The sequence below is a fragment of the Diadema setosum genome, chromosome 12 (genome assembly GCF_964275005.1).
Source record: "Diadema setosum chromosome 12, eeDiaSeto1, whole genome shotgun sequence".
NCBI lineage: Eukaryota > Metazoa > Echinodermata > Echinoidea > Diadematoida > Diadematidae > Diadema > Diadema setosum.
Window position 1 is genome coordinate 36,078,892 of NC_092696.1, and position 21,761 is coordinate 36,100,652.

The following is a 21,761-nucleotide window of genomic DNA, read 5'->3' on the forward strand; positions in this document are numbered from 1 at the left end:
TTCCTCCAAAAGCGATTTGAATGACTGAGATTCTAGTCGAATTAGACCGGGTTACTCCTAAAGTTTCTAAATTAAGTCACTTTTGTCACATTTCATAATTTATAGTGAGAATTACGTGTTATTTCAAAGAAAAAATATTATTTCCATGACAACGGGAGAAGACGTCTGAGATGACTAACATTTTATTTCCAATAGAGTAGTTCAAATCCTTTAACCCTATAAAGCCCAAGCTATTTTGACCCCTTCCAGGCCCAAGGGGGGGGGGGGGGCACATTGTGCCCCCCCCTATATAACTTCTTTATTATATGATGTATGACTGTCATATTTGGCACATGGGTAGAGCAACTCATACTCTACATGACCCAACATTTGAAATTTCTCAAGGTCATCCACTGAGGGCGCTATTTACCAAAATATACAGAAATACATAGGAAATACGCTAAAATCATGTATTTTTATTTTTATTTTTTATCCCCAGTATATATGTTTTTATTTCATATCAATCATTTTCATATTTACCAAAAAGTAAAAGCAAGTCAACCTTCACTATTTGTTATGGTTGAAATTTCTCAAGGTCAACATGTGGGGGCGCTACTCGTTACAATATAAAGAAATATATGAAACCTATGATGTATTACTTGGAATGGGTACATATATTGGTATCACATTTCATATTTCCAAAATATTGAAATTTTGAGTTTGCAGATTGATAATATGCTAAAAAATGATATTACAGGCAAAGCTTGTGTGAAGATAACACAAAATAAAAGGGTAGTCTTTGGAAAATGCTGTATTTTCAATTATTTCTATTATATCTATTGTTTGATGCCTATGTCCTATAAAAAATAAAGGAAATAATAAGAAGACCATTTCAGGGTAATTCACAACCATAATTACTTCACATTTTTGTCCTTCAGCAAATTACAGCCAAGAAAACCCCCATTTCATCCATTATTATATTGTTAAGTGAAATTGGAACAGAAAATCATTCAAAATCTGACTGACATGGTTGTCAGTTTACGGTTGCCATGGCAACAAGCAATATCGGACATAGCTAAATTATATATCAAAATGTTTGCAATAAGATTTTGGGAAAAGTCACCAAATTTGGTTGAAATCGAGTAAAGGGTGTAGGAGTGGCAAACGAAAATGTGGTGGGGGGGCACAATGTGCCCCCCTTGGGCTTTATAGGGTTAAATTTAGTCACTGTTATTACGTTCAATACTCTGTGACTTGAAATGATAAGAAATTCTCTGCTGAGACACCCTACGTGTAAAACAACCCATCTGATAGGCATTCCATTTCTATTAATACAGGAGCGAAATATGGAATTGTTTCACCCAAAGTATACACAGGAAATAACAAGGTTTTCATTTCGAGAAAAAAAAATCCAAAGTGCTGTTTGTTACAATGATTGATTATAAGGTACATATTTTTTTTTTTTTTTTGCAACTCAATTTGCAGTTCTATGTTTTGCTCTTTTTTTTCTTCGAGGGAGCTATGGGAGAAATATTCCGAGCTAATATATGTTGTAATTTTTGGTTCTCTGTTAAACAGCATTTGAAAAAGACCAAAAAAAGAAAAAAATAGTATTACGCAAAACTCGATGCGATTTTCTTCGTCAAAATGATTAGTCAAAAATTGAATGTTAACGTATGTTGTATGATCATTATGAATTCATGTTTTTATAGGTGCCCATATATAAGTATCTTTGTTTTGTGTATTCATAATAGAATAGTCACATTCAAGTCGATTCTGAATATAGATACATTTATTCCAGCCACATAAATTACAAAACGCAATAGTACATTTATATCTAAAACGAGAACCATAAAGCAGTATGAAAAGGACGGCATGTCCCGTAAAGATACACACATTTGGTTGCGTTGGGATGTCCGATATAACAATGTGCCTAACATTGATCCAATAGAAATGCCGCATATGCACACGCTCACACACATGCACAAAGAATAGAAATGAACAAGTTGAGGAAAAAGTAAAAATAATCAATGAACACTTCTACAGACTTCCCAAATAACAAAAAAAAAAAGAAAAATGTAATGTATACGTATTTGTGTATATCCATACTTTATCAATAATTTTGTCAAATCTTACGCTTTACAGTGCATTAATGTCATGCTTTCTTGTTCAAGCTGCTTTTAAATACATTACGCAAAAAAAGAAAATAAAAACTTTTCCAAGTTTACATTTCTCATAGATTATTTTGGTGATATTAATGTTTTATAATTGGCTATCAACCTGGCAGGTCAATGGAAAAGGGAAACTATTCTCATACAATTCGCGTGCTCATACATATCTTAATGGTATGGACCTAACATAGCTAGATATCTTACCCATCGGTGGTGACTCAACATCATTGAGTGCACATACATTCCTATGATTAAAAAAAAAAAAAGCATACCATACCCGATACTGATAATGATAATGCAAATAGCTTTTTGGAGTGGCATAGTCAATCTCTTTTCACATTTAGCCTTGACGCTCTACTCGTGCAGTGAAAGCTTCATAATGCATATGACACACGCCTTGCATCCTGACTACTTCTGCTATAAGCTGAACAACGAAAGAAAAGAAAAAAATACATTGCCCTATAATCATATCACGTCAACACTCTTGGAAAAACTTAACAAATAGTATGGACTGGCCTTGAGGGGTATACGACATTTATTGCCTGAACTAGAATCGTATTTACAATAACGAGGGCAATTAATGTCGTATCCCCCGAAAGTAGACAGTCCATATCATTATTATTCCTCATTTCAGGCATCTTGAGCAATAAAATAAATCATTACAAGGTAAACTTTGTACAACTTTCCAATTCACGGCAATCCACTCGGCGCCAGCTAGAGGTCTACACCTCATTTTGCGCTACATCCCTATATACACAGGCTAGCTCATGGTACGCGGCGCGCGTATAACAACCAACTCACAACACAGGCGCAGGGATTGTCCTCTATTTTTACGTGTTAACCCATGGGAATTTGCCCTCTGTCGCGAAGCCAGGTATGCGGCGTAGAAACAGCCAGCTCACACAGTAACAGCGATCGTCCTTTAGTTTTAGGTGTTAACCTATGGGAATTTGCCCATCGTCGCAAAACCACTTCTCGAGAAACTGTCTTTGCCAAAAAGGGGAATATAAGAAATTATCCCCTCTTAGCTCCTTGCTGGCGCGCAATCTCGCGCGTAATACGAGGCGAATACAATTTCGTAGAACCACAGCTCAGATGCCTTTACAATAACCGTCCAAACCACGATTCTGCCTGTGATCTCTGTCAATCATTGCTAAAGTATAATAATTAACAGCAAGCAATGGAATGGACCTCCCACAGACCGAACGTAACTTTCCTGTTTCTCTGATATATTTTTATGTTTTATTTGTCATTATAGTTACATGAACAATGATAATAAAAAGCATACCTGGAATCACACACTTGTATCTTTTGAGCCCTTTCAGCATTGGGTGATTCACAGCAGGAGGAATATCATCACCCGCTATTTCTTTCATCACCATGGAAACCGTCTCGCCATTCTCCATTGTGGCAGTACCGCAGCTGTCATCATCAAATTGTGGACAGAATTCTCCCGCATTTCCATCAGGACAATTTGAAAGAACACCGACGACTAAAAAGAGGTAAATTGTTAGCAACATGACACAGGTATGTAAAGCTATGCTCAAGAGCAGCGGCGAAAAACCCAAGAAAAACAACAACATAAAGGTTATTAAACATGTTAAAAAAATCAAATAGGATACAATGGCGATGAAATAGTTTCTTGATTATTAGAAGTCGATTCTGTTATAGTTGATATATCAAGAGCGTTCTACCAAAAGGCGCTAAGTCCACTGAAAAATGGTCGATTGTCGCCTTTGGGAAGCAAGGTCTTCATATATAGTTTTTCTTTTATTGACAAAATGATCTAGAAACCTAAAAATCAGAGCGCAAAGAAAAAGGGGGCTCAGAAACTTCTGGGGTTACGTGCCATGCTAGATATGTCTTAACCCTATAAAGCCCAAGCTATTTGGACCCCTTCCAGGCCCAAGGAGGGGGGGGGGGCACATTGTGCCCCCCCCCTATATAACTTCTTTATTATATGATGTATGACCGTCATATTTGGCACATGGGTAGAGCAACTCATACTCTACAAGACCCAACATTTGAAATTTCCCAAGGTCATCCACTGAGGGCGCTATTAACCAAAATACAAAGAAATACATAGGAAATATGCTAAAATCGTGTTTTTTCTTTTTATTTCTTTATCCCAAGTATATATGTTTTTATTTCATATCAATCATTTTCATATTTACCACAAAGGAAAAGCAAGTCAACCTTCACTATTTGTTACTGTTGAAATTTCTCAAGGTCAACATGTGGGGCGCTATTCAATACAATATAAAGAAATGTATGAAACCTATGATGTATTGCTTGGAATGGGTACATACATTAGTATCATATTTCATATTTCCAAAATATTGAAATTTTGAGTTTGCAGATTGATAATATGATGAAGAAATGATATTACAGGCAAAGCTTGTGTGAAGATAACACAAAATAAAAGGGTAGTCTTTGGAAAATGCTGTATTTTCGATTATTTCTATTATGTCTATTGTTTGATGCCTATGTCATATAAAAAATAAAGGAAATAATAAGAAGACCATTTCAGGGTAATTCACAACCATAATAACTTCACATTTTGGTCCTTCAGCAAATTATAGCCAAGAAAACCCCCATTTCATCTATTATTATATTGTTAACTGAAATTTGAACAGAAAATCATGCAAAATCTGACGAACATGGTTGTCAGTTTACGGTTGCCATGGCAACCAGCAATATCGGACATAGCTAAATTATATATCAAAATATTCGCAATAAGATTTTAGGAAAAGTCACCAAATTTGGTTGAAATCGAGTAAAAGGTGTAGGAGTGGCAAACGAAAATATGGTAGGGGGGCACAATGTGCCCCCCCCCCCCTTGGGCTTTATAGGGTTAAGGTATGTGAGGTGGAAACTAGTGAAGGTAAAGCATGAAATATTTGGATTTGCCATGTTGATTTACTTTAAAGTATTAAAGTTGCGTCAAATCTTCGAAGCGAAAACGACCTCCCCCCCCCCCACTCACACACGGGAAAATATAGTGCATGGGGGAAAAAAGTACGATTGCTTATCTGTAATAATTCGACCAATGTATTATGTAATCGTAATCCGTGGATCTGTTTCATCAGCTGAAGTTTATTGATTTTGATGAAACATCTTTATTTAGGATAGCTCGATCAGCATGCTGATTTATATCAAGGTTCTGATATAAACAACTAAAACAAGTTACAAATATTACAATATAAAAAAATACTTACTCCAAAACAGCTGTAGTTTAATTCTGACAATAGAGATCATACATACCTATCCGCAAAGTAATTTTGATAAAATTAACATAGATAAAATTTCAAAGCAGGACGCATTGCAAATAAATTTCTTCAATCAATTTCATAAGGAAATTAGGTAATGATTTCCATACACAACCATATGTACACAAATATACATAAATTTTATTTACACACACGCAGATACACATACAAGCACAAACAAACACACACAGACACACAGACACAAAAAACATTTCATACATACCAAACACATAGGCATCGGACACACACACTCAAACATAAACACATACATACACAAACAAGCATGCAACTAGATACACGGTGCACTCAGTGTTTAATAATATATTTCTATTAAGACAATGGAAAACAATTCAATGAAATTGTGAGATATATAAGGAAATAACTTGCAGCTGAATGGGTAAATATGGTTACAATGTTGATAAATCACTCTGAGTAAAAACATATTAAAAAGGTAAAAGTTAATCACAATATACAGGCATAAAAGACTGTGGATAATTTGGCAGATGCAGTTGAAATATGCCCTTGCACTAATCAGTATGTACTGAATATGAAGAAACCAACATTGATCAAATGCATAAACGTTGTCTAAAAAATCAACTTCACTATTTCACAGATATATTACAATACATGCAAAATCAACCATAAATTATGACAGTACTGTTGAGAGAAAAAAAAATATTTTGCAACTGATTGACAGATTGCCCCACATCGACGTAAATAAGCACTGAAGTGATCAGTGTTTTAGTAGTAGCCATGATAAAAAATCATGGGCGTACATACTCGAGCAGGATTCGAACCTACGACTTTCTGATCACCGGACAGGCGTCATCTCCACTAGACCACCGAGCTTTCGCCCGACAGCAAGTGTTGGTTCTAATCCTTATAGCATGCAGCGGGTACTGCTTTGTTATTCAAATTCATGAAATTCTTCCGTCGAGATGTTTTCATTGCAACTGATTGACAGATTGCCCCACATCGACGTAAATAAGCACTGAATTGATCAGTGTTTTAGTAGTAGCCATGATAAAAAATCATGGGCGTACATACTCGAGCAGGATTCGAACCTACGACCTCCTGATCACCGGACAGGCGTCATCTCCACTAGACCACCGAGCTTTCGCCCGACAGCAAGTGTTGGTTCTAATCCTTATAGCATGCAGCGGGTACTGCTTTGTTATTCAAATTCATGAAATTCTTCCGTCGAGATGTTTTCATTGCAACTGATTGACAGATTGCCCCACATCGACGTAAATAAGCACTGAATTGATCAGTGTTTTAGTAGTAGCCATGATAAAAAATCATGGGCGTACATACTCGAGCAGGATTCGAACCTACGACCTCCTGATCACCGGACAGGCGTCATCTCCACTAGACCACCGAGCTTTCGCCCGACAGCAAGTGTTGGTTCTAATCCTTATAGCATGCAGCGGGTACTGCTTTGTTATTCAAATTCATGAAATTCTTCCGTCGAGATGTTTTCATTGCAACTGATTGACAGATTGCCCCACATCGACGTAAATAAGCACTGAATTGATCAGTGTTTTAGTAGTAGCCATGATAAAAAATCATGGGCGTACATACTCGAGCAGGATTCGAACCTACGACCTCCTGATCACCGGACAGGCGTCATCTCCACTAGACCACCGAGCTTTCGCCCGACAGCAAGTGTTGGTTCTAATCCTTATAGCATGCAGCGGGTACTGCTTTGTTATTCAAATTCATGAAATTCTTCCGTCGAGATGTTTTCATTGCAACTGATTGACAGATTGCCCCACATCGACGTAGATAAGCACTGAATTGATCAGTGTTTTAGTAGTAGCCATGATAAAAAATCATGGGCGTACATACTCGAGCAGGATTCGAACCTACGACCTCCTGATCACCGGACAGGCGTCATCTCCACTAGACCACCGAGCTTTCGTCCGACAGCAAGTGTTGGTTCTAATCCTTATAGCATGCAGCGGGTACTGCTTTGTTATTCAAATTCATGAAATTCTTCCGTCGAGATGTTTTCATTGCAACTGATTGACAGATTGCCCCACATCGACGTAAATAAGCACTGAATTGATCAGTGTTTTAGTAGTAGCCATGATAAAAAATCATGGGCGTACATACTCGAGCAGGATTCGAACCTACGACCTCCTGATCACCGGACAGGCGTCATCTCCACTAGACCACCGAGCTTTCGCCCGACAGCAAGTGTTGGTTCTAATCCTTATAGCATGCAGCGGGTACTGCTTTGTTATTCAAATTATTTACGCCGATGTGGGGCAATCTGTCAATCAGTTGCAATGAAAACATCTCGACGGAAGAATTTCATGAATTTGAATAACAAAGCAGTACCCGCTGCATGCTATAAGGATTAGAACCAACACTTGCTGTCGGGCGAAAGCTCGGTGGTCTAGTGGAGATGACGCCTGTCCGGTGATCAGGAGGTCGTAGGTTCGAATCCTGCTCGAGTATGTACGCCCATGATTTTTTATCATGGCTACTACTAAAACACTGATCAATTCAGTGCTTATTTACGTCGATGTGGGGCAATCTGTCAATCAGTTGCAATGAAAACATCTCGACGGAAGAATTTCATGAATTTGAATAACAAAGCAGTACCCGCTGCATGCTATAAGGATTAGAACCAACACTTGCTGTCGGGCGAAAGCTCGGTGGTCTAGTGGAGATGACGCCTGTCCGGTGATCAGGAGGTCGTAGGTTCGAATCCTGCTCGAGTATGTACGCCCATGATTTTTTATCATGGCTACTACTAAAACACTGATCAATTCAGTGCTTATTTACGTCGATGTGGGGCAATCTGTCAATCAGTTGCAATGAAAACATCTCGACGGAAGAATTTCATGAATTTGAATAACAAAGCAGTACCCGCTGCATGCTATAAGGATTAGAACCAACACTTGCTGTCGGGCGAAAGCTCGGTGGTCTAGTGGAGATGACGCCTGTCCGGTGATCAGGAGGTCGTAGGTTCGAATCCTGCTCGAGTATGTACGCCCATGATTTTTTATCATGGCTACTACTAAAACACTGATCAATTCAGTGCTTATTTACGTCGATGTGGGGCAATCTGTCAATCAGTTGCAATGAAAACATCTCGACGGAAGAATTTCATGAATTTGAATAAAAAAAAATATTCTTATACAATGCTTTGAAATTGTAAATAGATGATGCATTGTGTAAAACATCTGGTAACTGGTTCCAGATGAGACCACCCGCCTGAATACCTGAGAGACTTCTTAAAACATTCCAGTTTGGGTATTGGCATAACAACCTTTAAGGAATTTTTACTTCGGGTTTCATTCCATGTTGATCAAACACAATTTCAGTATCATTACAGAGTCGGGCAGGGGCATATCCATGAATACACTAATGCATTTGATAAGGTGGCAAGAAAATGATTCCGTCTTTTCTCCAGGAGTTGGCAAGAGAGATCATTCATTAAATCTGAGCCATGCATTAAACGAAAATCAAAGATACCGGTCACGAAGGGAGCTTCTCGCTTTTGCACTCGAACAAGATGAGATTTCTAACTTGAACAACAACCTCCCCATAGAAAACAATAATAGTTTAGACGAGATGGTATGATTGTTTTGTAAAAATATACATATATATATATATATATATTATGAATTAAACAAATTGCGTGATCTCCCAAGTGAGTACACTTTGAAAGATAAAGATATACAAAGCTGGGAAGCATGTGGTTTCCAAGACAAATTCTTATCTAGTTGTACACCAAGATATCGAATATTTTGCATGTCCAATACGACCATTGTTTATGAAAATATAAAGATATTTGGATGAAGATTATTTCAAGAGCATAACTTTCGTTTTATCAACATTAGTCTTCAGTCTATTATTTATCCAAACTTAACCATAATTTTTTTTTAGTCACATACTCAAGATTCTATGAGAAAGATACAGTATCATATCATTAGCAACTAGAAATGTCGCTTTGGCGACTGGTATGCCTCCGCCATAATGCATGATTTTCCCAATAGGTCTAGATAGTACATGTGGACACTGTGTGATTACATTTTCACAAAATTGGTAAAATATTGGAATGACAAGTTTGTCACAAATGTGTTGAATGTTCACCTTCCTTGACGTAGGTTTAATTGGATGAATAGGAGAGCATGTATCTAGGGATTTAAGGACTTTAACTTGACTTTGACCCATTCATACATTTAGGCATTGAGTAATTTTCAAGGTACAGGTGTGGAGAAAAAGTGCAATTTCTGAATTGAATAGTAAATTGTTACCATTTTCATCTGGCCCTTGACCCTAAAATTCATAAGATAATTACTTTCAGGTAGAACATGCATAATATGTACTAAGTTTCAAGGTAACTTGAGCCACTTCCGAGATATGGAGGAAAAAGTTAGTTCAGCACTTTCACTTGATCTTTGACCTTTTGACCTTTGAGGCAAAAAGAGAGAAAAAAAAAACTTTCCAGAGAATTTCTATTAGGTTACACACGCATACACCAAGTGTAAAAAAATAACCCTGCTGGCATTGCATAAATATGAGGGTAATAGTAAAATTTTGAAGTCTTGCACTTGACCTTTGACCCCATGAACCCTACATTCTCTAGATAATCACTTCCAGTCAGTACATGTATACACTATGTTCCATGAAGATACCTTGAACAATTTTCCAAGGTACGGGGAAAAAAAAGAAGTTTTAATATTTTTACTTTACCTTTTGACCTTTGACCTTTGACCTCATGACTCAAACTTTCACCAGAGAATCTTAATTGGGTAATACATGTATACACTAAGTTTCAAGAAAATCTCTTCAGGCATTCAATAGATATGACGGAAACAGTGAAATTTTATGTATTTGAACCTGACCTTTTGACCTTTGACCTTTGACCTCATGACCCAAACTTTCACCAGAGAATCTTAATTGGGTAATTCATGTATACACTAAGTTTCAAGAAAATCTCTTTAGGCATTCAATAGATATGGTGGAAATAGTGAAATTTTATGTATTTGACCCTGACCTTTTGACCTTTGACCTTTGACCTCATGACCCAAACTTTCACCAGAGAATCTCAATTGGGTAATACATGTATACACTAAGTTTCAAGAAAATATCTTCAGGCATTCACTAGATATAGTGGAAATAGTGAAATTTTATATATTTGACCTTGACCTTTTGACCTTTGACCTTGAGCATGTGCACCCAAAAGTTGATAGGCACAACTTCACCCCCTAATACACATACATGCCAAGTTTCATTAGGATACCTCAACAGGTTTCGATAGTTACCTTGTCCACAAAATTCATTACGGACGGACGGAAGGACGGACGGACGGACGGACGGACGGAAGGACGGACGGACGGACAACCTGAAAACATAATGCCTCCGGCACCACTTCGTGGCGGAGGCATAAAAACACTACATTTAGCCGTTTCAACACTGGTGATGAGGTCATTTATGGATACAATGAAAAGTGTGGGTCCAAGTACACTCCCTTAGGGGAAACCTATTTCCATTTCGATCCTCAACTTCAGGTCTCTTACATATTCCGTTTTTTAGGAAATCTTGGAGGGAACGAGCTTTCGCTCACGCTGGACCAACACTGTGGAATTCACTTCCTCGTGAGCTGAAAGACTCAAGCTCCATAACATCTTTCAGGAGTAATTTAAAATCCTATTTGTTTAGCAGTGCATTTTGAAGACCAGTGCCTTTTGAAGACAGACTTTCATGTCTTTTTTTGTTCTTCTTCTTCATCTTCTTCTATTACGGTGATGTACTTGTATCTTCAGTCTGTTTGCTTTGATGTAAAGCGCCTTGAGCATTTAATCAATGTGGAGAACGGCGCTATGGAAATTGTATGTATTATCATTTATTATTATTATTCATGCGTGATTAATGCCGTTATAGCTTACAGCTTGTTCGGACCCCTATGAATGATTATAAAACCACTTCAGTTTAACATTCAAAACACCATATTTAGATAATTTGAAATAACAATAGCTCATGATCAATACAGTCAAAACACTTATAGATACTTAAAAAAACAGGCTGCAACCATCTGATTTTCATGAAAAACATCATATATACCAGTCATTGGTAACTTGATGAAGGCAAGTATCTACAGAAGGATTTGATAAAAAATGCCTGTTGATCTATCGAAATAGAATTACGTTGTATGTTTCAAAAGATAGGAAAGAAATTGAGGATTTACCTCTTTCTCTATTACTTTTGCAATATGACAAACAATAGCAAGGGACCTATAATTCAATTTCTCTGCAGTATCACATTTACCCTTATACATTGGTGTAACCTACGAAACTAACCAGTCACTGGGAAGGACATTTGAGTGTTAAGGCTAATATTATACCTCAGTGTTAATGGTGTAGAAATAAAAAAAAAAAAAAACAGCAGACAATTTTAATAATTTAGAATTAAATAAACAAAAATGTGCATTGCAGTCGTGTGCAAACACTATCAACAGATATTTCCATAAATTCAAAACTATACAAACGAGCAGGATGATGACATTGCAATGTTTTCTTCTGAACTGAACTAGATATTCTACTACAGTACTTATATTCACAACATACTCATTCATATCATCAGCTGTGATAGCATAAGAAAATACATTGTGAGATCGAGAAATACCAGTTATCTGATAAAGTTCATTCCACAACACTTTTGGGTTATCAATATGATTATTACTAATGATATGAAAATAACATTGCTTACTTTTTTTTCTTATCAAATCAGTAATATAATTCCTTAACTTCCGGTATTCATTTACATCAGATAATAATGTAGCTCTCATAACAACGCTCTTCAAATAATCTCTTCTATAAATCATCCTAATTATATTGGGGGGGGGGGGCATCCAATGTGATATCCTATCCTTTACCCTTGATTCCTTTATCGGAGCATGTTTGTCGCTTATATGAAGAAAAACTTCTTTTTGTCCCCACAAACCCCACTGTATATGTAACTGAGGCTACGGCTGAGGAAGAACTCTACCACACAATATATCAGATTACTGAATGTGATCAAGAAATGCATCTTCACAGAAATTCTTGCAATAGTGGTAGACAGCACTCTTATGATTAGAAGGAGTCATGTCAGTATCAATGACAGTGAAAATGAGATAAGGGTCACTGAGGGCTATCTATCATCACGCAACAAATCTTTATCAGAATCAGAAGTTAAGATTATATCAAAATATTTACTTGCGTTAATAGTCACCCGAACACGTTTGGTACTTAATTGAGTTACCATAAATACATTCTTCACTTTAACTAAAAAAATCGAACACATAGAATCAGCTGAAAAATGATCAATGTTAAAATCGCCAAAAGTAACATATTGGTTTTAATTAAAGTTAACTTGGTCCGACAAGCTAATAACATATTCTCAGAATCATCAATACTAGTACTTAGGTTTACTTCAAGCCACACAAACTCCAGTGATGGATGATTAAATTATTTCATTTTTCTACTTATCAATTACTGTCTTACAAAAATACAAACACCCCACCACGTTTACCATTGGTTCTATCATTACGGTACAGTGCATAATTGTCAATAAATATGTGCTCATCATTTACAGAATCATGAAGCCAAGTTTCTGAAAGACATGAAACATCAAATTCAAGTTTTAACAAAAGAAATCTAACTTTGAATTTAACAGCGAACATTAAATTTTTAAACCAAACTGCCGACATTCAAAATAATGACCAATTTTGATTTCATTTAAAGATGAAAATGTATCAAACCATCTATCATATTCATTAACAATATTATCGGCAGAAAAACAAAAACCATTTAGTGCGACATCAATAGCATTTGTGACTGTTCATCACAAAACGAACAAAAAGTCGCACCCCCTGATTTTACGTGAGGCCTCGAAAAAGGTAAAATGGTTCAACCGAGTCAATCTTACGTTTTCACATTTTCTGAAAGAGCTATCCTTCTTCTATATTATTCTTTAGTTTGGAATTTCAACATGAATGGGAAAGTGTGTTTTCAGCAGTTTGTCTACAACCTCTTTTTTTAATTTCAGAGTGGAATGATCAGGTATGTCTTGGAGGCCGCTTTTCATTTCTTGAAATCCTTTGCACTTCACTTTCAACTCGTAATAACTTTTGACAGGATAACGCTACTGCTTTGAAAGTTAGCCTTAATCATGGACAGAATGTGTTTATGGAGCATGCTCAATTTCAGCTTAATCTAATAATCCCTTCCTCCGTTGGTGTACATCCTGCGTTTTGCCCCTTTCATTGCACAGCTAGAACAGTTTGGTAAAGATTAAGCGCTTGAATAGGCCCTTTACCTCAGAGCCTCTTTTCTCAGTTCACACTTTTCCAGAGTGTGTGCTTTCTTTCTAGTATATTTCAGCTTAATAATTATAATAATCTCTTCATTGTTATTACTCTAGCGGTTTACATCATGTTTTTGTCCCATTCAATGAACAGCTAGAACGGCTTGGTAAAGATTAAAAGCGCTTGAATAGACCCTGTGCTTCAGAGCCTTTTTCTCAATTCACACTTTTCCTGACACAAATGTGTGCTTTCTTTCCAATACACTATATATATATATATATATATATATATATATATATATATATATATATATATATATATATAATATATCGGTTAGGAAAGTCCATTTGATTTGAAAGAATATGCTCTTAACTAAAAATCCATGTCTGGCAACTTTTTGTTGGTTTCGTCATGAAGGGTCACATATAGTCGTTCGACATTGATATGACTTCCAATGAGTCATACATCCCACGAACCATACAGCGCATCAGGTCGACACTACGCAAATAAAGCCCAAGAGTTCAACACTAGGTTAAAAACAGCACACCAGTTCGACGGATACAGCACGGGGCTTTCATGTGTCAGTCTTGTTGGCCTCATTTACTTATCGAACTCATGGGCTGTATGGCTTGTGGGCTGTATGACGTATGGGATGTATGATTCTTTGGTGTCGGTCTCGTGACATGCATGCGACCATACTGTTGAATGAACAGTTTATACTGACACACAAAAACTTTCAAATACAAGCTCAAGTATAACCACACTCGCTAACAAACATCCAAGCACACTCGTTGTAATACGCGCTGCGTCTGTTCATTCTAACAACGTCTAAGAAAAGAGATAACTTACCGCTTATGGCAATACAAATTATACGAACATACATGCCAAGAGTTACAGCCATTTCAGAGTCCATGAGGAAGGGTATTAACTGGTGAGTTACTCGTGCATTTTTGGCCTGCTCCTGGCCTGCGCTAACAAGTCCGCGTCAAGTTGCAGTTGAAATTGCGATAACACTACTCAATGCTCGACAGGAGAGGGCGGCAAAACGCCCATCCCGTTACGGCATGAGGCATTTTCAGTAAACAATGTATTCATTTCTGATGTGATCGGAACATTCAACGTCAACCCCCCCCCCCCCCCCCCGCTGTAAGCACGGTTAGAATCCTGTTCCGAGTAAATCAATTGATATACATTTTAATACATCGATGTCGTACTCTTGAACAGACGTGTGCGTGGTGTTCAGTTAACATGACGCGAACCATTTAAAGGTACTAGCCCACATTTGCAAACCCACGAAAATCAAAACTGCATAAAACAGGTCCAATATGACTTCAAGTACAAGTTATAACGGTAATATACCTCACCTGTCGCTCTTTGTCTATACCATTCGATAAAAGAGAGAAAATCATCGTTTTAAAATCAACTTTCAAACCGGGTCAACCCGACCCAAAATCGAATTACGAGCGCGGGCTATAGCAGGTACGTACATTGTACATGTAACACGTACGTGGACCGGAGCTAGCGAACGTTATACGCATGCATACGGATTACGGTGCATTTTTATTTATTTTTATGAAAGTAATGGACTAATTGGAACGAAATTTTGCACAGGTGTTACTGCAATCATACCCAAACTCCATGCTAACTATGAGACCAATTGCTGCAGGTTTACAAATGTGGGCTAATACCTTTAACATAACCATCTAGCTATGCGTAGACTTTTTTGTTTTTTTTTTTTGTTCTGGCATCCTAACAATACATACGAAGGGTAAAAATAAGGCTAGCATTATTTAGAACAAGAAAGTCCCAGAAGGATTGGTGTATTAGCACTTCGGCAGATTGGGTCAAACTGTCAACCGGTAAGCAATGTTCCTGTTCGAACATCAAAGAAACCGCGTGATGTAATTGGAAAGAAACGATAGGGAACATCCGGAAATATTTTCCTCGTGACGCGTCAAAATTTAATTACATGTAGATTGAATGGCACGAAATGTTTTCATTTTGCATTTCGCAATGGTTAAAGTGTTATTCCAGTGGAAATTATCGAGCGTAGCTATAGGTATAATTGAATATGAAATGATCACTCATTCGAATTAATCTAAATACTTTCAGTTAACCAGCTGATTTGAATTAGCCAGCTGTTATAACCTTTTATTTAAGAAAAGAACCATGTATTGATTGCTACGTATATTCTCTTATTATTATACAGCGTCCTCATGTAATAAAGCTAGGATATTTCCGCGATTATATCTCTAGTAGGCCTACATTGTTCTTTCTCGCGTCACTCTCTCTCTCCCTCGGCAAACTTCCGACGAGATCGCTGTCTCTGCTAAATGTTTCTGTCTGTTTTGTTTGTTCCGTTCTGTTCTCGCACTGTTATGTCAGTTTTGTCTCATTTTGTCTCATCTCATAGTCAACTCTCTGTTGTACTGTTACTCCATTTCAGTCCCGTTTCATGTTTTCACGTGTGTACATGTGTGTTTTGTTGATCTGTCTCTCTAGTGGGCTTCAAGACCTTCTCTTGCTTTCAACTGATGCTTTTCTTCTTAGGGGCACACATTCTACAAGCTTTGTCTTTTTAGTGGGTCCCTCCATTTTTCGAATTATCCACAATGTATACTTACTTCAAATCACTCGAGTTTTATGATAATGTGTAATTATTGCAAGGTGCTACAATCATTGTATATTCTTTTCATCCTACATAAATTAGTTTTACGCACCTTATTTTCTGTTACCAAAAAAGAAGAAGTGATGTTTATGTTCTTGTCGAAAAATGAAAAAGAACATTGAATTTAATTGAATGAGCATTATTAGAATTATATCTTAACTTGTATTTTGTGTGTGTGAAATTGACACATGAAATCAATTAAAAGCAATAGAATATTTTTCATTTTAACTTTTGTAATCCAGTGCTCCGGTTTTGTTTACTTGATGTGTTATTATTATTATTATTATTATTATTATTATCACTTTTTGTAGCCAATGATGACCCATTCGGGTTAATTTTGTGATATCAATCAATTATATTTTGGTGGCGTGAAATTTATGAAAACACAAAAATAATTTGTTTCTCAAGTTTGATTTGATTACAGTAATAGGAGGGTGGAATTTCTAGCAAAAAGCACTATATCATTGAAAGCGATTTTCATACTGGAATGACTAAGAAACCGTTCTATTCAAATTATCGAAAACCATAACTAAACCTAAACAAATCCTGTGATCGATTTAAGCTCTGATTGTTTAAACGAGTTGTCTAATTATTATTATTATTATTATTATTATTATTATTGCTTTAAATATTAGCATTGTTACATTATCCTCTCTTGATGTATGGCGGATCACTTTGACGTGTACACTTTCTTTGTGATTTCAACGTTTAGAATGCATCCACTTAAAGGGATTGTATAGTTTTGGTTGAGACCTAATTTCAGGTTTCGAAAATTTTTTGATGAGATAATGAGAAACCTCATATGATATATGAAAGAGCATGTAATTCTATGAGGAATTCAATGTTTATTTGATGAAAATTGGTTTTGAAATGGCTAAGATATCCAAAGAAGAGTGATTCTAATAAAGTGTGGGACCCACACTTTATTACGATCGCTTTGTTCTACTTTGTTTTTGGATGTTTCAGTCATTCCAAACCCGATTTTCATCAAATAAACTTTGAATTCCTCTTAAAATGGTATGTTCTGTACTAAATCTAAATGTATTCTTGGTATTTCGCAAAAAGTTAAAAGCCCAATTCTCATCTTCACCAATACTGTACCATCCCTTTAATGATTACATTTCTCCTACTTTGAATTCGTCACCAACATGATGAAATAAATGAAGATAAATTAAACTCGTATAAATATAGGGCCGACTTTTTTATACTTACAGCCGCAGTTCTTATTCTTGTTCTTTTTTGTTGTTATTTTTCATTCTCTTTTCTTTTGATAATTTGATAATTTGGTAATCCCTTTATTGTTGTTGCTCTGGTGGTTCCATTCATCGCACAGCTAGCATCCCATGGTTTGGTAAAGATTAAGCGCTTTAATATATAGACCCTGTACTTCAGGGCCTGTTTTCTCGGTTCACACTTTCCATAGTGTGTGCTTTCTTTCCAATATTTAGAGTTATTTAAAGTAGTCCTTTTGAATTGAGCTATATATTATGATTAAAGCTTAGAGTTTGCTCTTTCAGGATTTGTCTTAAACTAGAAATCCATGTTTGCAGTAAAAAGTAAAAGAATATGTTTTTTATTGCTCGAACAATGCGATCACGTTTAAGCTTTTAATGAATAAATTTCAGACGAACGGCAAAGTGAAATTGGCTCTCTCACTCTGCCCGTACTTATAGTAAAATGAATAGTTTGCAGAATTTTTGATCATCGTCCTTCGCAGTGATTTTCTTTAACTATGATTAATTCCCTAGAAATCTAATTTAAAATGCTCTATAAACGCGATTTTATACTCTGTTTTTACAAAAAGTCCCTATACCGTGTGTGTGTGTGTGTGGGGGGGGGGGGTATCTCCCTCCTACACCCTCCCTCGCTGAGGATCTCACACCGTCACATAATGTACTCCCGTATATGATATAATCATTATCCTTGGCACTAAATATTTCCCTATGTTTAATTCCCTAGAAATCTGCTTTTAAATGCTGTATAAACGCGACTTTTATACTCTGTCTTTACAAAAAGTCCCTACCGTGGGAGGGGGATATCCCCCTCCCACACCCTCCCCCGCTCGGAAGCTTCGCTCCCTCGCTGATGATCTCACACCGTCACATTAATGTATATACCCCCCGTATGTAATGATGATAGTCCTTCAAACTGATTGTTTTTTTTTTTCAATATTATATGTTAATTTCCTAGAAATTTGCATTTAAATGCTCTATAAACGCGACTTTTCTACTCTGTTTTTACAAAGGTCCCTACCTTTGGAGGGGTATCCCCATCCCACACTCCCCCCCCCCCCCCGCTCGGTTGCTCCGCTCTCTCGCCGATGATCTCACACCGTCACATTAATGTACCCCCGTAGTCCTTGTCACTGATATTTTTTTTTTCTTCAGTATGTTTAATTCCTTAGAAATTTGCTTTTAAATGGTCTATAAACGCGACTTGTGTACTCTGTTTTACAAAAGGTCCCTACCGTGGGAGGGGGGGGGGGGATCCCCCTTCCACACTCTCCCGCCCCCCCCCCCCCCACTCCCCCTGCTCTGTCTCTTCGCTCTCTCGCCGACGATCTCACATCTTCACATAAAATATGTGCCCCCGTTGAGATTTTGCCCCCCCCCCCCAAAGACCGAAGTGTTCCGGCGCTCTTGCTGCGAGATTATGTACATTGTAATTGCACCTCAATGTCATGACAATTTCTATGTGTGAATAACAGATTGATGCACATACACACACAATAGATTCCTCTAATCTAATCAATTACGATTCACCGTCATTGTTTGCTGACGAGGCAAACTCTTTTTCAATAAAGTGGTCTCATTAATAATCAAGGAAATATCATGAATGTGTCTTTATCTTCGTAGATATGGATCCTATTTTTACTCGATATTAAAGTTATTGCGAGATGATGTTCTTTCCTTCTTAGACTTCAGGGTCGTATACTAGTACACACCAATACGTCTTTGCACATTTTTGTTTCAGCTATTAAACAATAGATTTTTAAAACGTTTAACCATGTAATTGTGGGGACCACTGAGAGATTACCTAACATCCAGAGACGGTACATTACTTGTTATCATTCACATGAGACGGCTATGCGAGCGAAGCTGGGGCTTAAGTCAGTTGCTAAGGTCACAATTTCACCCGGCAGGTTGGTCATTGGTTCAGTGAAAATCTCCACCCGTAAGCTCTTTTCATCGGTACCAACAACAAATAAGGTATTGCACGAGACGGCCAGGTCTTGCTGACGTAAGTCTTTCATGAGATTCGCTCTTCCATCCCATGAAAAATTTGTTGTTGTCAAGCGCCTGACACTGTATCTGTCCATGATGAAGAGACGCTGTCCTGTTTTGTGATGTCACAAAGAGAAAATCATTACAACGATTACAAGGATTAAAAGAAAATAAAAGAAAAAAAAAACACAGAAACGAGTCTGGTTTTCGACACTCGAGGCCCTCTAGGTACAACGACAAAATTTTCAATCACATTCCATTTTCCCCTTTTTATCAGTTACTGAAGATCTTATATCGTATTCGTTGTGCTCATCCGCGGACAGTTCGGAGTAGACAAAGGAAGGGAACCCCTCCCTGCCTCCAATCCAAAGCATAAGAGTTACGGCCACTTTTGAATTCACACAATGACACTCATTTTCTTTTTGACAAATAGTAATTCGCGAACAAGATATTTGTTGTTTGTTTATTCATATTGGAAGAAGTATAGCAATTTCAATATTTTGATTTCGGAACGATGTCAATGATTGTCATAAAAGAGTTAGAATTCGCCGAAGAGTACATCAAGTTTGCTGTATGTCTTTTTTTCCATTGTAATATGTGTTTTTTAAGTTACACTGGATACGATAAGTCTTTTTTCCTCGTACTTATGAGACGTACTTTGCATATTTGTGACACAAAAAACAGTAAAAACGCAGAAATAAAATGTCAAAGCAGACAATTTTACACTAATTTGTCGAGGGGTCGTAATATCAAACTGTAGTATAAAGTAAGAAATCACGGATAAACTATAATGTTTAGTGAATGTTTCTTTTGTTCTTATATTCATGTAGACTGGTTTTACGGGGAAAAAAAACTCTTTGGAGGAAGCATTAAAGTGAGTTCTTTTAGAAATGTAAAGGGCCGATCAATGTTGGCATCAAATTGATTAATGATTCGAGTAATGTTATACAATGTGGATGAAACAACAGTCTGTTAATATAAAAATACTTCAGATTCTTCAAAACAGACCCTTGTGAACTGTTCTGAGAGTGGATTATCGCCACAATAGGCGAGATTTGTATGTGAGGCTGGGTATTGGCTATCTCAGTGCCAAAGTGAAAAAAAAAATTCTTGTTTTCATTTACAAACCTTAAATATCATCCTACCTCATGATCTGACTTATCAATATAGAAACATTCACTTTTAATCACAAGAAGTCGGCATTTAGGTATTGTTTTCAGAGACTAAAACCAAATCTGTACAAGTAGCACCATTTATATAGGAGTTCAATTATTCAGCCATTTATCGGAAACCACTGTAAGATGTAAAGTTTAGCACAGTTTCTAATTTGTATGGATTCTCTTTTATTGCTTGTTTGATTTTTGTTTTTTTTTTGTTTGCGAGTAATAATTTTTCTTTTGATTTTTCTTTTTTCCACAGATTTGTCTCTCCGCCATTTACTGTGTGTGTTTTGTTTTTATTTGATTCTGCCAAATAGTTTTGTGTAGGCTTATATTTGTTTGGATTTTTTTCTAATCTTTTTGTTTCATTTTAATGACTATTTTGTATGCATTTTTGTATACGTTGATTGTACCACTGCATTTTTTTTTTTTGCTGTGTATCATAAGGACTTGCTAAAAACAGCATAACGGCTGAATGCAAGTATGTTAACCCGTGTAAATAGAACTAAAACAACTTATATTCAGCACAAATATTTTTTCATAATCGTGAAATGCTTTTTTTAAAGCAAAACAAAACAGTTTTGAGATTGGCGACACGAATAATATATTCTTATTAATAGTTTAGCAATACATTATATAACCTTCATAGGCCAATGTTTTCAAACTATGAGTGTGCAATCAAATATTTTATTATACTTTCCGTTAAGCGTAACATAAAAAAAGAAAGAGATATCAGCTAATTTTGTATGTATGTATAATAAACACCTGGTGAAAGGGCGTGATGAACATAAGCACACCCTGTGTTAAGCTCTTAAAAAACCCGTTCCATATATAGACGCGTTGCAGACTTTAAATTTCTCACAAAAAAAAAAAGTTTTAAGCAGGTGAACAGAAAATTGACATTTTACAGTGTAAGAGTAGTCGTCCATTATTTGTTCCACCATTCGGATATCTGTTTTATTTTCTTTCCATTGTTGTAATAAGA

General features: G+C 36.6%; 1 protein-coding gene across 1 annotated transcript in view; it reads right to left on the reverse strand.

Annotated features, from left to right (window-relative positions):
• LOC140235921 (C3 and PZP-like alpha-2-macroglobulin domain-containing protein 8) overlaps nucleotides 1–21,761 on the reverse strand; it is a 63,526-nt gene that overhangs the window by 9,870 nt on the left and 31,895 nt on the right. The window contains exon 2 of the mRNA XM_072315914.1: nucleotides 3,439–3,642. Coding sequence (XP_072172015.1) covers nucleotides 3,439–3,556 — 118 coding nt within the window. The 5' untranslated portion in view covers nucleotides 3,557–3,642. The remainder of the gene's footprint in view (nucleotides 1–3,438; nucleotides 3,643–21,761) is intronic.